Source organism: Carassius auratus, chromosome 6 (genome assembly GCF_003368295.1).
Source record: "Carassius auratus strain Wakin chromosome 6, ASM336829v1, whole genome shotgun sequence".
Classification (NCBI taxonomy): Eukaryota; Metazoa; Chordata; class Actinopteri; order Cypriniformes; family Cyprinidae; genus Carassius; species Carassius auratus.
In genome coordinates this window covers 16,921,352-16,935,695 of record NC_039248.1, presented here as the reverse complement: position 1 = coordinate 16,935,695, position 14,344 = coordinate 16,921,352, and the positions used below count along the sequence as shown (strand labels likewise).

The window sequence follows — 14,344 nt, the reverse complement described above, 5'->3', positions numbered from 1 at the left end:
ATGAAGATATCATAAAAAAGAAAAAAAAAGCAGTTATTTTCTTAAATTGTTAAATGTGTTCATTTCATGACAGAAAACAATGACACATTGCCTTTAGACACTGAGAGTTACTGTGAACTTAAGTAAATAAATATTAAATAAATTTAGTCTCGCTGAGATGAATAGGCCATTTTGCAAAAATAAAAATAAAAAATAAAAATAATAATAATAATAATAATAAAAGGCTGTTAGGTGGTTTCAGGTTTTTTAATGGTGAAAGGATAAATATTTAATCACTTCTATGCAGGAACAAGAGCAATATTCATCCATAGATGAGAAATTGCCTTAGAAATCAATTAATCTCTGGGTATCTGTGCCCACCGAAATATACAAACAGTCATTTCTGTTATATGCCCTAGTTGAAAATATTTATTTATTTTATTTATTTTATGGTAAATCTGTGGATGTTGGTGAATTCAGGAAAACTGTAGTAGCCCAGAATATCTCTTTTGTGTTTAAAAATATTGTGACATATTGCGATGTCTTAGCAATCAGTTAAATTAATGACATTCTTGTAGATTATTTTCAGAATTTATTCCGGTTATGTGCATCAAATCTCAGTGCAGGAGAAAAATCTATTAGTTGTACCAACAAAATCTACTATTGTAGTTCATCTTTCTACCAGTGGATGGCGCCACTGTAATAAGGAACATAAGCTTGACTTGGTTTACGGAAATATTACCTTGTCTATGAAACCAGTACAGTTAGTGCACTGTAGTCAGTAGTATAGTTTTTGCACCATAGCAAATATAGAGGGTTATTATTATTATTATTATTAGTAGTAGTAGTATTTTCATATGGAAAATATTTGCCATTTTCAGACAAATTTACAGAATGCTGCTTACTTGTAATAGTAAACAGTTTGTGCCATTTCCATATTTCAATAATTCTGTGGCCCCCGACCTTTACACATACACAGTGTTGTTTTTTTCCCTCCTGTACATCTGCTGTTATGATAATAAAAACCAAAAGCTTGTTTTCATACTTGTATTAACAGAGCCAAGGACTATCAGTACATAAAAATAAATAAATAAATAAAACAAAAAGATAACCCCTCAGGACCTGTCCACTTAATATAAAGTGTAATTCTGGACACCAACCACAATTTATATGTAAAGACAAAGTTACTGGCCGCTGCTGTATAACATCAGCGTAATTACATGATAAATCTAATATAAAATGTAACACTTTCTATACCAAAAAAAGTGTTAGTCCTGTTACACATTTGTATTTCATAACCAAAAAGTGTTATCGCCAATGTCCTGTTACACATTTGTACTTACACATACCATTCAGTGGGTTGTAACATATGTGTAGTTACACAGACATTATAATGCTGTTGATACTATGTAACAATGTGTACTTACACTGTGGTTGCATACTATGTACACATCTAGTTACTATGTAAGTACACAGGTACTAGGGACAATATAAAGTGGGACATACAAATTGTATTTACTATCAAGATTTCCCTGTAATATGAGACAACAATGTAAGTAACAAATCTGTTTTTTTAGATACTACAGAAAATCTCCAGATGCAGAATTAGTTTCTGCAGAAATTCTTCATTATCTGCTCAAATAGCTTACAGTTTAAAGTTGCTTTGTATCCAAAGTGAGAAATAAGACGAACATATATTTCTAGCAGATTTTGTGTTTAATTGCGTTATTTTTCTTTGTAGTAATAAAGGCATATAGTGATCTTTTGAAAGTTTACTGAGGCCCCCTAGTTGGTCCCGACCCTCCGGGTTGAGAACCACGGTCCTGTCTAACCAAAAAAAGAAAAAAAAAAGAAAAAAAAAAGCCCACTCAACCTCAATCTTTCTTCCTTTGAACAGTGTGTGTCTAAGTCAATCTCACCTTTTTCTGATTGGCTGGAGTTGTCATTCCGCTTGAATGGGCTGCTTCGTGATTGGCCGCAGCCTGATTGACGTCATCCTGTGAGAGGAGGTTTACTCTGGGCTTTTTCTGTCACCGACACATGTAGAGCACAAGCGACGAGCGACGGCGAGATATCAGCGCGGAGGACGGTTACGAACAGAGGCGCTCTCTTCATCTATGGAAATTACGGAAGACATTCCCGAACGCTCGTGTAACAAAACCGCTGCCCATCTTTCCAGTGAAAACCAGACCATCTGAAAAGGTGACGGCAAACGTGGAAATACAATCTGAAAACTCCATTTGCTCCACTTTTTCGCAGCAGTGAGAAGTAACGCACGCGCTCCGTCTGTGAGTTTGTTGGACTGTGCGCGATTTTTTTTATTGTCTACTGACAAAACAGACTGCTATACATTTTTCATTAACCTTTCAACCATTGCATTTCAAATAGGTGAGTACATTTCTCAACAACACTTTTTACTTTATGAGGAATAGTAGTTTCATGTCGCGAGAAGGAGACGCATTTGTGACGGATCGACACTATGCTCCAGATTAGTGAGATGCATGCACAAATATGTCAGTTATTATTTTGCAGAAGTTTTTATTCTAAATGTGATTTGTGTTGCATGTCACGAGCGTAATAAATAACATAATAACCAGAGATCGTAATGTCGTGTATTTGCTTGTGTGTTTACTCGCATCAAGACCAAAAAAATAGAGGCTCGATTGAAATAGCAGGCGTTTTGAGTTTATAGTATCAAAATCGTGTAGCAGAAGTGCTCGCCTGCTGTACAGATGATCAACACACCATAATATAAGTGCTATTCTGTATCTTTTTTCTGTGCCTTGTTTATTGTAGTGGGAGCAGCTGTATTTAGGCTCCAGGACTGCGATCTGTATTACTGGCCATGGGCTGCTGATCTGTTTTATATTTCTGCACATCCCCTCGCTTAAATTGCTTGTCCGTGTAATTACTTGACTTTGCCCATTTGACTTAAAAGCCACCCCCTCCCTCTCTTCAAATCTCCCCTCTTCCCTCTTACTGGGAATGAAACTTGACGATGGTCCGATCTTATTTATCTGGGGGAGTCACTTTCAGTCTCTGATTCATCTCCCTTTAGATTTAATCAGCACTAAGGTATTGCTTGTCCCTAAGAGCCTCCACTAATGGGGTTACTGAATGCCTCTCTCTCTCTCTCAATGCAATGTTTTCTGCCCCCCCGCCTCCATCTTCTCCTCTAATTACCTTTCAACAAAGATTTGGCTTACAGCCTTCCACGAATATATCTTAAATTTTAATCTTTCCCACTTCGGTCCAGCAATCCTCCTTATGAAACCTGGGAAAGATTAAAATTTAAGATGTATTAGTAGAAAGATGGAGCAGAAGTGCACGCATGCGGTACTGATGGATCAACAGACCAAAGTACAGAACTACAGCCGTAAATGAGGGTTCGTGGTTAATGTGATTTCTGTCGGAAGCAGATATTTCTGTGGGGCGGCATTAACTGATTCTCGCATATGCTGAATGATCCAGCGTACCCGGGGTAATTTCACGCGGCAGTGACCAGTCTCCAAAGAAAACGCTGCTGAATGTTCTTCATGATGTTGGCTGGAAATCCGTCATCTGATAACCTTAGTGAAAGCGAGTGGAATATGTCGACCTTTGAATGGTTCTCACAACTTCAAGGTTCCCCAATTAACTGCCCCAGTTCTGGCCACAGTAGCGCTTTGGCTTCTCATGTTAGCCATCATGAAGGTTGAGGTAAATATAGTTTAAAAGCAATGTAGACAACCTAACAAAAGCCAGCACCTCTTTAATTGTTCCAGAGACTCTAATGTTATCAGCGAACAGACATTTATCACAAATGGACCAAAGGAGCTGACTGCAGCACTTAGATTAAGATCAAGGACAGCCTGCCACTTAAAACAATTCTCAGACTTGCTTGGAGGCATTATATGCATTTCAATTATTTCAAAAGAGCTTTTAGGAAGCGTGCCTCTGAAAACATTCAATGTTTTGGGTCACTGTGCAAGCTCCAGGTGTTTTAGATATTGCAAGGGCAAAACTCCTGTCAGAGAAATTGTAATGCAATGCTGATAGTGTCTGAATACTTTTAGGAACACTGTTCTTATTTGTTTTCATTTTGTATATGCAGTTTATAGTTATATCATTTATTTATGAAGAGGTTTTTCAAAAGAATGTGTTAAGCAAAAAAAAAAAAGGAGAAGCTCCTTAACTCCCGATTGACCACCAGCTCTAACCGTGTATCCTGGCTGTCTCTTTATGTTTCTGCAGACACAATGGTGAACCCTGGAGGAAGTGCCCAGCCCCCACCTGTTGGAGCGGGATCTCTGTCGTGGAAGCGCTGCGCGGGATGTGGGGGAAAGATCGCCGACCGTTTTCTCCTGTATGCCATGGACAGCTATTGGCACAGCCGCTGTCTGAAATGTTCCTGCTGCCAGGCCCAGCTCGGAGAGATCGGCACATCCTGCTACACCAAGAGTGGCATGATCCTATGTAGAAACGACTACATCAGGTTAGCTGCATTTATGAATTTGAAAGTCACAATCAGAACCACATTGACATGTTTAAGGGATGTCTTTTTGTGATTATAAAGACGTTCTTTGACGTTCCTTCAGATTTCTGTTGCGCTTGTTAAATTCATTTTAAAAGGGGTCTTCAGTAATGTGTTTTGAGGACAGTGAAGTTTTGCTCAGCTCCTTTTTCACGGTCTTTGAAGCCAAACATCAGATGGTTCATACATCTGGATATTATGACAGTCCGAAGACCACATGAAATGACATTAGGCATGTAATGATTAGATGAAGTGATGGTTGTCAAGAAAAAATAAAAAGATATTAAGGAAAAAGTTACAAGCCATCAAGCTTCTCACGGAGCGGAGCGTATTTTCCATTGAGAACATGTGTCTCAGATTGTACCGTCAGCGGCCCTCGTTAAAGCGCGCTGGTTAAACCCTCAACGGGACACTCTTAAAAAAGAGGTCAAGCCACTGACATGTTGACAGAGCAGAAGACGAAGGAGATTCTTTCTCCAGAACATCTGCAAGTCTGTGGCTCTCGCCATATTTCATCCTTAAGCAAAAGAAGCCGCGCTGCGAGGACTGTGTGTGTGTTTTCTTTACGAGATGCTAGAAAACTCGATTGGTGAGGCAGAGCTGACCTTCGACTCGGCAGGAATTTAAAAGAGTTTTCACATCCTCTCCAACATGTTTTGTTTATCACAAAGAGACCATTTAATTAGCAAAAAGACCCTTTTTAAATATTTATGCAAGTAAGTCTGACACCCAAAGCGGTGGCGGGGTGACGGCACGGCAGTCTCACTCAGCTGATGTGGATGGCCTGATTTGACAGGCTGATCCTTCAATGCCTTGACCTCTGCGAGGGCAAACAGAAAGACCTCCAGAACTTCTTGCATTGAGAAGTTTGCAGTTTTCTTGCGTTATTTCTTTGGTTTCGAGGAATGGAAAAACACTGTGTGAGTGCCACCGATAACGGAACACCTGTATTTGTCTTATTAAAACAGGCAGAGCAATTTAAAAATTAATTCATAAAATGAAGTATCCATGATATATTCAGCTCTTCCTGACGATGTTTTTTTGGCAGAAGTGCAGTCGTTAGTGAGCATTTACCTTGGCATGTGCTTCACCCTGGATAATTCAGCAAAGCCTCGCACTGACACTGCTGCTGGCAGGCTGGATCAACAGGTGTCAACCAGAGCAAACCTGAGACGACCAGTCCAAATGTGAAGAGTGCCTTCACTCTTTCCACTCCACCTGATCTGAAGGGATCAAGTCTACAAGACTGGCCTCTAGAATCGGGCCCGCAAGCCTAATTAAAACGAGCGGGGAGGGAAAAGTAGCTACACCTTTCTCCATGTAATGAGAGCACGTCGTGCTGGAGAACGGAGCTAAAACACAGCTCGCGCGAGCCTGTGATCTGAGGAGAGATAAGAGAGAGGGGAAAAATAACATCTGACAGTGAGTCCACACAATTAAAAGCTTTAATTAGAGTCCCCCTCCATTTTCCTTTAGTCCTGATGGGTTTTATCTAATGAGATCTAGTGGCTGGCTCCTATCCGCTTCCAATGACGTGTCCGAAATGAATGAGAGCCACATTGCAAACAAAACATTTAATTAACCAAATTGGCTTTTGAGAGAGCGGGAGAGCAAGGGAGAGAGAGAGAGAGAGAAGAGGGGATTATTGCGAAGGCCAGTCCCCTTAGGGGATTTTAAAGGGGCCTCCCTTATTTTTGTAATGGATTATTAAATTGCCCTTGCTGTGTAAATAATGAAGTTACATATCCAGAATTATATTAATACCACTGATGCAAAAAGGCTTAGCGATTGATTGGGATGGCGCGAGCGAAAACGCATCCCATTTTCCCTAATGGCAGATGGGGGAAATGACATGGGATGATAGGCTTCTGATACCACTCTGCTCGAGGCCACCAGCGCCGAGGGCGACCGCCCCGAGTTGTAGATGGAGGGACTCATTGGAAATCATGGTGTCCCTAAGCAATCGCTGATATTTGTGTTAGCCGGAGAGAACCGAGACCTAGAGAGAGAGACGGGGAATTAATTTGGGGAGAGAGCAATCATGTGACCATTAGGTCGGGGGAAAAAACACTGTCATTTTAATTGAATAGAGCCAGGTAATTAAATGGCACTTTTCCAATAGAATGTGCTAGGTAAATCTAATAGTTGGTTATTTAATATCACTTTGAAGTCTGCCCACTCAAGCACTATGACAGCGCGGGAGCATGTGAACTATTAAGCCAGGAAATACTTGGATCTCAGAAATTAATTAAATCGCATGCAATTTAGGGGAAACGTTTATCTTGATTTGTCATAACAGAATTAATTCAAGGCCTTCAATCCACTTGGGACTAGATCTGTTACTCTGAATTAACCGAGTGTCATTTGGCTGCTCTCAGCCCCCTCCGCCCGCTCTCCCGCCGCTCTCTTTCCCGTGAAATCTCCCCCTACTCTTGCCTTCCACCCCACCCCACCCACCTTCTCTCTCTCCCTCTCTCTCTCTCTCCCTAATGTAACATTGCCATTATGCAAAGCTCTGCTTAAGTATCAATATGGCTCGGTGCTTTTAAGGTGCTTTGGCTGCTAATGTTGAGAGGCATTTTTATAATGGACTGTGTTGCAGAATTCATTGTTGTACCAACTTACATCACTCCACTCAAAAGGTTCCGCTTAAGAGGCCGAGCTTCTGCCAGATGGCCTAAAACAGCCCTGCTAGGTTGTATTTTACCTCACAGCCGGTATCCAAATTAAATCCTCTAGACATCGCCTATGGAGCGCAGACAGATTTCTTGTCTTACTTTCGTAATGAAAGACAGCCGTAGATTGTAGCCCCTCTTTATTCCGCCCATTCCAAAATGGAGCAAGTCAATAAATCAGCATTCCGCGAAGTTTCCGCTGACAAAATCCTCCTCCTCTGATTGATCAAAGGGCTGAATACCTAGAAAGTGAGAAAACAACAATAGAGAGGGCTGATTTGAGCAGAAGGAAGCCAAAACTGGTGGTGTCATTTCAATTTAAGAGTCCCTTGGCCTTAATTATGGTGACCCGTGATATCGCTCCTCTACGCTCCCCTCGTCAGAACAGAAGTTCAATGGCGAGAGAGACCATTAAAGGTAAGGGAGAAGACTGATAGCAACTTAATTGAGCACCTAAAGTCTTCAGGCCTTTAAATCAAAGCTATCAGCAGCCATGCCCTGCTCAAATAATTAACCTGCTATGCTTCGTATAGAGAGGCAAGAAAATAAAAAGATTTTGCCTGGAGATTCTTCACGCTTTTCCTCTGAAAGACAACGGGACAATTAAAAGGGGAGCGCACTCTGAGCCCGGATCCAAAATAATGTGCATTTGTAAGCGAATTTAGGTGCGAGTGCTCAGGGATTGTCGAATCAAGCGCATGTCGTGGCGAGGCAGATTGCTTTCTCAAGGCCGGGGCAAGATGTCATTTTACAGGTGAATCAAACCGCAGCGTTTAAAGACCTTCCCCCCTGACATTTGCCTAGCATGACTGGCCCATCGACGCCATTGAAGCTGCACTGTTGTCACAAGCCTACAGCTAATTACGTTTGAAATTGAGTTTTGATTGAGCTGCTCCAATCGATGCCACAGCCAAATTTGTTTTCCCCTCCTCCCCCCACCTCCCCCTGCAGCCGCCGCCGCTGAAGAGAAACTCTAAAGCTTCGCTCGCTCGTCGTGTAGCTCCCTCTATAAACACCCCACGTGTATGCAAAATGTTGCAGGTGACAGCTGTTTCGATGTCAGAACGAACACCTTCACACGCATCCCATGATGTTATCTCAGAATCCGCACAATGCGCGTTTAGCGTTTTACGAGTTGGAAGTATCTTGGTGGACGAAATCATCCATGAACTCTGGAGTTAATCCGTTACTGTGTACACGAGGAACACCCAACGTTTCCTTCATCACTTTCCTCTATATCCTTTTGTGGTCATTCCCCATTTCCCTCCCTCTATCCTTCTGACGGTCTCTTTCTTTCTTGCTCCCTTTCTAATATTTCTCTCTCTCTCTCTCTCCTTCCCTCTCTCTCTCCTTCCCTCTCTCTCTCTGGAGCTTGTCAGATGTTGTGGTCTTATTTGATTGCATAGGAAAAGTGCAGTGATAGAGCAAACAGCCAGTGAGATATGATGACAAATGGGTCCAGATCCCAGTAAATTACTTTCTGCTCAAATCGAAATTTCATTCAGTTTGTTGCTCGGCAAGATGAAGTAATCTAAATTGTGGACTCAGAAGGCAGATAGAAAGGAAGCAGGAGCAAGCATTTCATTATCAAGAGACTGAGAGAGCGAGGGAGAGAGAGGGAAGGTTAGAGACGAAAGAGATGAGCAGAAGCAAATCTAAAATGTTGACACCATGATTGAAAAGGTTAACCCATGCACATTATATATCAACCCGGGTAGCCAGGGGTTTCTAATGGAAAGGCGGCAGTGACTGAGCACTCGCTTGAGTCCTAATGGCAAAAGCGCTGTGTCTCCGCCTAGATGTACAATCAAATATTCTTAGGCTCTGATTGCTTATGTTCTAGGTTATTATTAGGTTGCAAAAAATGAACACCAAAGGTAATACTTAGTCCCAGTGGTAGAGGCTTTTGGAGGACAGGATGCGGGATTTTTTCATTTTGGTTTGCCGATATTACTGTGATTTTATTTTTCCTACATCAGAATATTGAAGATGTAATTTGTTCTGCATGTGTGCACTTGAGAGAAAAAGAGAGAGAGAGAGAGAGAGAGAGAGAGAGAGAGAGAGAGAGAGAGAGAGAGAGAGAGACTGCGAGAGGGAGAAAAGGAGTCCCGGGCATGGGATTGAAATGATTTTTAATGCACACAGAAGTATTCGTTAGTGTCAGTGTTAATAAGGACCTGGTGTTATAAATGTCTCAAACTCATTTACTGGCATTTACTCGCCCCTAGTTCTAAACCTTTACTTTCAAACTTGAAACACAAATTGAGTTAGAAGTTTTAAAAAAAAATGTTAAGGCTGCTCTCTTCCATACAATGAGAGTGGATGGATGGTGACCATGACTGTCAAGCTCCAGAAAGTGCTAAAAAGTAAAAAAATTTGTTCATGATATTTTCGGCCGCTTTTCACTGCTGGTAATTTCTGTCATGCTGTGGCATTCACAAAGTTTTGATTTAGGCTCTGTCTTAGATTCAGCTCTCACATTTTATCTCTTATTTTGACAATCCTAACATGCCTCTGTTTCTTTCCACAGGTTATTTGGGAACAGTGGGGCGTGCAGCGCATGTGGTCAGTCCATCCCAGCCAGTGAACTGGTTATGAGGGCACAGGGAAACGTGTACCATCTCAAGGTAACCTTTAATCTTTAAGTGACCACGGCTGCTCTAGAATTAAATGCTTCGTTGCACTACAGAATCCTTTCACACTCCAAAGAGTCTGCTTTTCAATGATTGTTTGATGGGGTTCTCTATAAAAATAGTCTATTACTGATACCAAATTCAGTACCAGAAATATTGCGTTTCATTTCTATTTCATTTAGTCTTTTCATCTGTGTTAAATGCCCATGTAGATTCTCTGTAGGAAATAAAGATATTAATGATTGAACTTGTCCAGAGATTGATCAGACATGAGATGTAATGTGCTGAGAACTGTGGGTAATTGAGTCCTTTTCATTGTCTCCTGCAGTGTTTCACATGTTCTACCTGCCGGAACCGGCTGGTCCCTGGTGACAGGTTTCACTACATCAACGGCAGCTTGTTCTGTGAACACGACAGACCCACAGCACTCATCAACGGCCATTTGAGTTCACTGCAGACCAACCCTCTACTGCCTGACCAGAAAGTGAGAGCCGCTGTCTGTCTGCTATCAAAACATCACACTTAAAATACTTTACTATAGGTTCAGGATCACTTATGTATCTTCTTATTTCCAACTTAATTATTTATTTAAGCAAAAAACACCATTCAGTGTTCCTAACCCATAACATGGTGTAGAGGACAAGTGTAATTCTTCCTGGCTGGAAGCTAATATATCACAATTAATCTTAACTTGCTGAAATGAGATCACAACTATCGCAAGCTTTTTAAGTTACAGGATGGGTAAGGAACGTGAAAATGATTTCCTTCTTCCAAACCCTGACACATTCACATTCAATACTGATTATGTATAGTTCATTCGCCATCCATAAGATTACAAAACAGGAAACCCTGGCACCCACTTTGCTCAACAACAAACGGCATGTTTTCATTTCTTAGTCTGGTTTGGTTTAATGTTTTATTTTTAGTTTTTTATAAAATGCGTCAAGCATTCTGTCCCATTTTCATCTCTGTTTTCACTGCCACAGTTCTTTCTGACTGTTTGCTCCTCCGACGCTGCGCAGCGAGCTTTAAATAAACAAAACCAGACGCCAAGCAGGCAAATTATTTACCTAATTCCCCTTCTCGCCTTTGGGACCGTCTGCAATAAGACTTCATTGTGTAGTCAGCCTCCAGCCGATTGTATCACTCGGCAGCACTGGAAATAACAGCTCAGTGACACATAATCAGTATTGATATGGAGACAAGGGGGACGTGAGAGCGTATACGAGAGAGATCGGACAGTTGTTGAGTTTCCTAGTTGAACATTTATTTCGCCTTCAATGGGAAAAAATAGTTGGAGGAGAGACGTAGTGAGCGGGGAAACAGCTCCATTAAGCTCGGTGCTCCGTTAGAGGCCTTTTAAGGCATCGTCACTTTTACAAATTAGCTCCAAGAGCATGTTGCGTTTCAAATTGAAAGCCTTTGCATTATCAAGCTTAATTTTAAATGTCTGTTTAAGCCCCCGTCCTTCCATTCCTCCTCCTTCCTCTCCCCTGCTCTCGCTCGGCGGCTGCCGCTGTGTAAATATGAGGCCTCATTGTTTATTTATATGCCGACATCAATTGTAGTGAAAACAGCTGAATTATTAATGCTAAAATGCAATCTGAATATTGGCCTCGCTGCTTAAATTATAGCAGAGAGAGTTCTTAAATACACCCAGAGACCCCTCTCCACCAGCAGGAACAGAGAAGGTCCACGTGTCCTCAGGAGATACTTAAACAGTCATGTTTTCGCTTGGTACAGAGAGATTCAGATCAAATCAGATTATTAAAGAAACTCCGTAATTTACGAGATTGCGGTGCATTTTCTTCGCTCAAATTTGGGAGTTTGCTGTTATTCTGAACCGTTAGAAACAAGCTGGGAGCTGAAACAAGCTAGTACAGAAAGGAGAAATGAGCTAGAGAGAGAGAGAACAGACTGAGCGCTTCCCTAGACAGATAGGAGGCCTCGTCCGGCAGCCATTGTTTTTATTATGTGCAATTTCATGGTGACATAATTGGTGCTGTCCGTGTCCACGGCTGAGGACATTTGATGCTCATTTATTAAGTAGCTCCCCGGCTTCTCCCTAATCTCTTTGTTCAGGACAGACAAATTACCTTTCTCATGCTGAGCCTGAACCCAGGGGATCCAAACCTTCACAGCCTCCATCTCTTTAATTAGCCCTCCAATGTGGGGTGGCGTGGGGGGCTCGCAATTACTATTACAGTAGCCTGAAACCCCTTAGTAACTTGTGCTAAGACGGGAAAAGCAAATTGCCCCCTAGAATGTTTAAAAAACAAAAGGAAGGAGAATGTTAGGGGGTAAAAAGTTTGCCGTGACTGTCTGTGAAAGCGGAATGCCGCGCTTGGATATTGGGATAATTGTCTCGGCTGCGCAAGAACTTAGCTCCCTGGGGACTGTGGCACATCATTGTTAAAAATGAGACAAAAAGAGGCTAACTTTACAACATGCACTTAAAATGCAGAGGAAATAGGGCGGCAGATGGATTCGAAAGCTTTACTGATCAATAAGTTAAGCAGGGGGCTTTAGCAGAACTGGCGGTCTTCATTTGACAATAGAAACGGAGTATGCTATTTAAGAGAACATGCAATTTTTATGACTACCATTGGAAGACGTTACTATATTAAATGACAAGTTGTTAGAGTTACTACTACTATAGTTTATTTTAATCGCTTTTATTTTTAAGAATTAAATTTTCAAAACTAGCCGACTGTAGTTTATAGCAAAATGGACATTTAGTTGATTTGGGTCAATGACGTTCATACTCCAGTTATTTGAATACACCTCTGTAGAAGCTGAACATGATTAAGGTCTGTAATTAGATTCATTTATCTATGTATTAATACTCGTCGTGTGACCAGAGTGCAAAAAAATAAATCCCAACGAAAAAAAAAATTGGATATGAAACCATAGATGGAACCAAAAAGGTCAATAAGTCTCTTAGAATATCAGATAATTAGACCTTTTCAAGACAGGGCAAGTGAGAATATATATTGAATTATATTTATATTTGTAAAAAAAAAAAAAAAAAAAACTGATATGAAACCATAGACGGAACCAAAAAGGTCAATACGTCTCTGAAAATATCAGATAATTAGACATTTTCAAGACAGGGCAAGTAAGAATATACATTGTATTATATTTATATTCGTAAATATTTTTATTAGTTTAGGTTTGATAGTTACACCAGATGACTTTTTCAATAATTGTAGTCAATAAATGTTTTTTCTTTAAATAGTGTATCAATGTTTTAAAAGCCATTTCATACTCCTATATAATATAATCAACTTTTTATGTTTTAAAGTATATTTGTAAAATATTTTAAAAATTTCCAGCTTTGTCAATTTTGGATGTATTTCTCTTTTTCTGTTTAAGTGTGTCTAACCGGTTTTCTCTCTTTGCCCTCCAGGTGTGTTAGGATGCCGGTGTTGCTCAAAACAGGATGTGTGCCTTCATTTCAGCCCCTCGCTCATTGTCACCGAAAACCTTTTCAGATCGGACCCCATCCCACTCCTTTTCTCGAAGTTCCACTCTCCCCGAACCAGAGCGCCAATCTCAGGCTTGAGCTCCACCTTGACCTGCAATAGTCAGAGCCCCCCCTTTCCCGCCCTTCACTCCAAACTCCTGAATCATGGATGGAAAATACCCATGAGGCCCTGGAGGGGGAATACTGAGGACTCTATGAACTGACCCAGGTGAGACCTCTGATCCCGAGGGACTCAAAGACTGACACAGAGAGAGACCAGCTGGAGGACGTTGTTTTGCGGTAGAAAAACAACAAAACAGACAGAAAGGGTGAAATTAAAATGACAAATGAAGCTGATCAACTGCAGCGATTTTTGAATCTGCTTTTCATAACACTTGTTTGAAAATGTAGTGGGGGAATACTGACTTTCTTTTTTCCTTTATATTTTTGTCCTACCTTGTCTATTCTCATTTTCTTCACAACATGGTATCTTCTCTTTCTATATTTTAGATGTTGTAAAGGGAATGTGTTTCATTTCGGATGATATAAAGATCCCCAAGACTGGGTTCAAAGAAGTATCCGTGGCTTTTTTGTGGAAATCGAATCATGAACACTCTTGGTGTATTTGTAAAACTACCATGTACAGTATGTATGCATGTAAATGTTTTTGTCCCGTTGTGGCTACCGTACATACTACACACCGCAGCTAACCCTGTTCCCTTTTCCCTCCAACCTGAAATCACGCAACAAACAAAAAATGAAGCTCATAGCTGTCGACCTATAAATGCAGAATGAGAGAGAATTCTATTTGTGATATTTTCAGAGACGTTTGCTCCAATATGGTGTATTTAATTAATAAAAAATGAGATTAAAAACATCCCTTTTTTTAATCCAACCGAAGTCTTTCAATGCATTTTTGTGTCAATATGAAATTTGGCTGGCAGCTGAATTGAAAGTATGTTTTTATGCTCAATGAAGTATGTGGACTGTGTTTCAAGCGCCATGAATTTACCTTGGGTTAGTCCTAAATCTCTCGCAGGTGTTCTCCTCTGAAATCACTCAATATGAATTATGTACA

At 40.8% G+C, this 14,344-nt stretch overlaps 1 protein-coding gene across 2 annotated transcripts; it reads left to right on the top strand.

The window, feature by feature from the left end:
* The first annotated feature begins 2,005 nt into the window (after window positions 1–2,005).
* lmo4b (LIM domain only 4b) lies at window positions 2,006–14,161 on the top strand. 2 transcript variants are annotated; one of them, XM_026263709.1, is made up of 5 exons: window positions 2,006–2,181; window positions 4,213–4,453; window positions 9,698–9,794; window positions 10,129–10,284; window positions 13,210–14,161. In XM_026263709.1, exons 2-5 carry the CDS (start codon window positions 4,218–4,220, stop codon window positions 13,216–13,218), a joined length of 498 nt encoding a protein of 165 aa, XP_026119494.1. In that variant the 5' UTR covers window positions 2,006–2,181; window positions 4,213–4,217; the 3' UTR covers window positions 13,219–14,161. The 2 variants fall into 2 exon arrangements, with proteins under 2 accessions (XP_026119494.1, XP_026119493.1); XM_026263708.1 differs by having other exon boundaries at window positions 2,006–2,367.
* Window positions 14,162–14,344: the final 183 nt, after the last annotated feature.

Excerpts from the sequence above, each read along its gene's own strand:
- lmo4b (XM_026263709.1), top strand. The coding sequence starts at position 4,218 with ATGGTGAACCCTGGAGGAAGTGCCCAGCCCCCACCTGTTGGAGCGGGA. Across the intron at positions 4,454-9,697 it reads TGTAGAAACGACTACATCAG|GTTATTTGGGAACAGTGGGG; the intron begins GTTAGCTGCATT and ends TTCTTTCCACAG. Across the intron at positions 9,795-10,128 it reads GAAACGTGTACCATCTCAAG|TGTTTCACATGTTCTACCTG; the intron begins GTAACCTTTAAT and ends TGTCTCCTGCAG.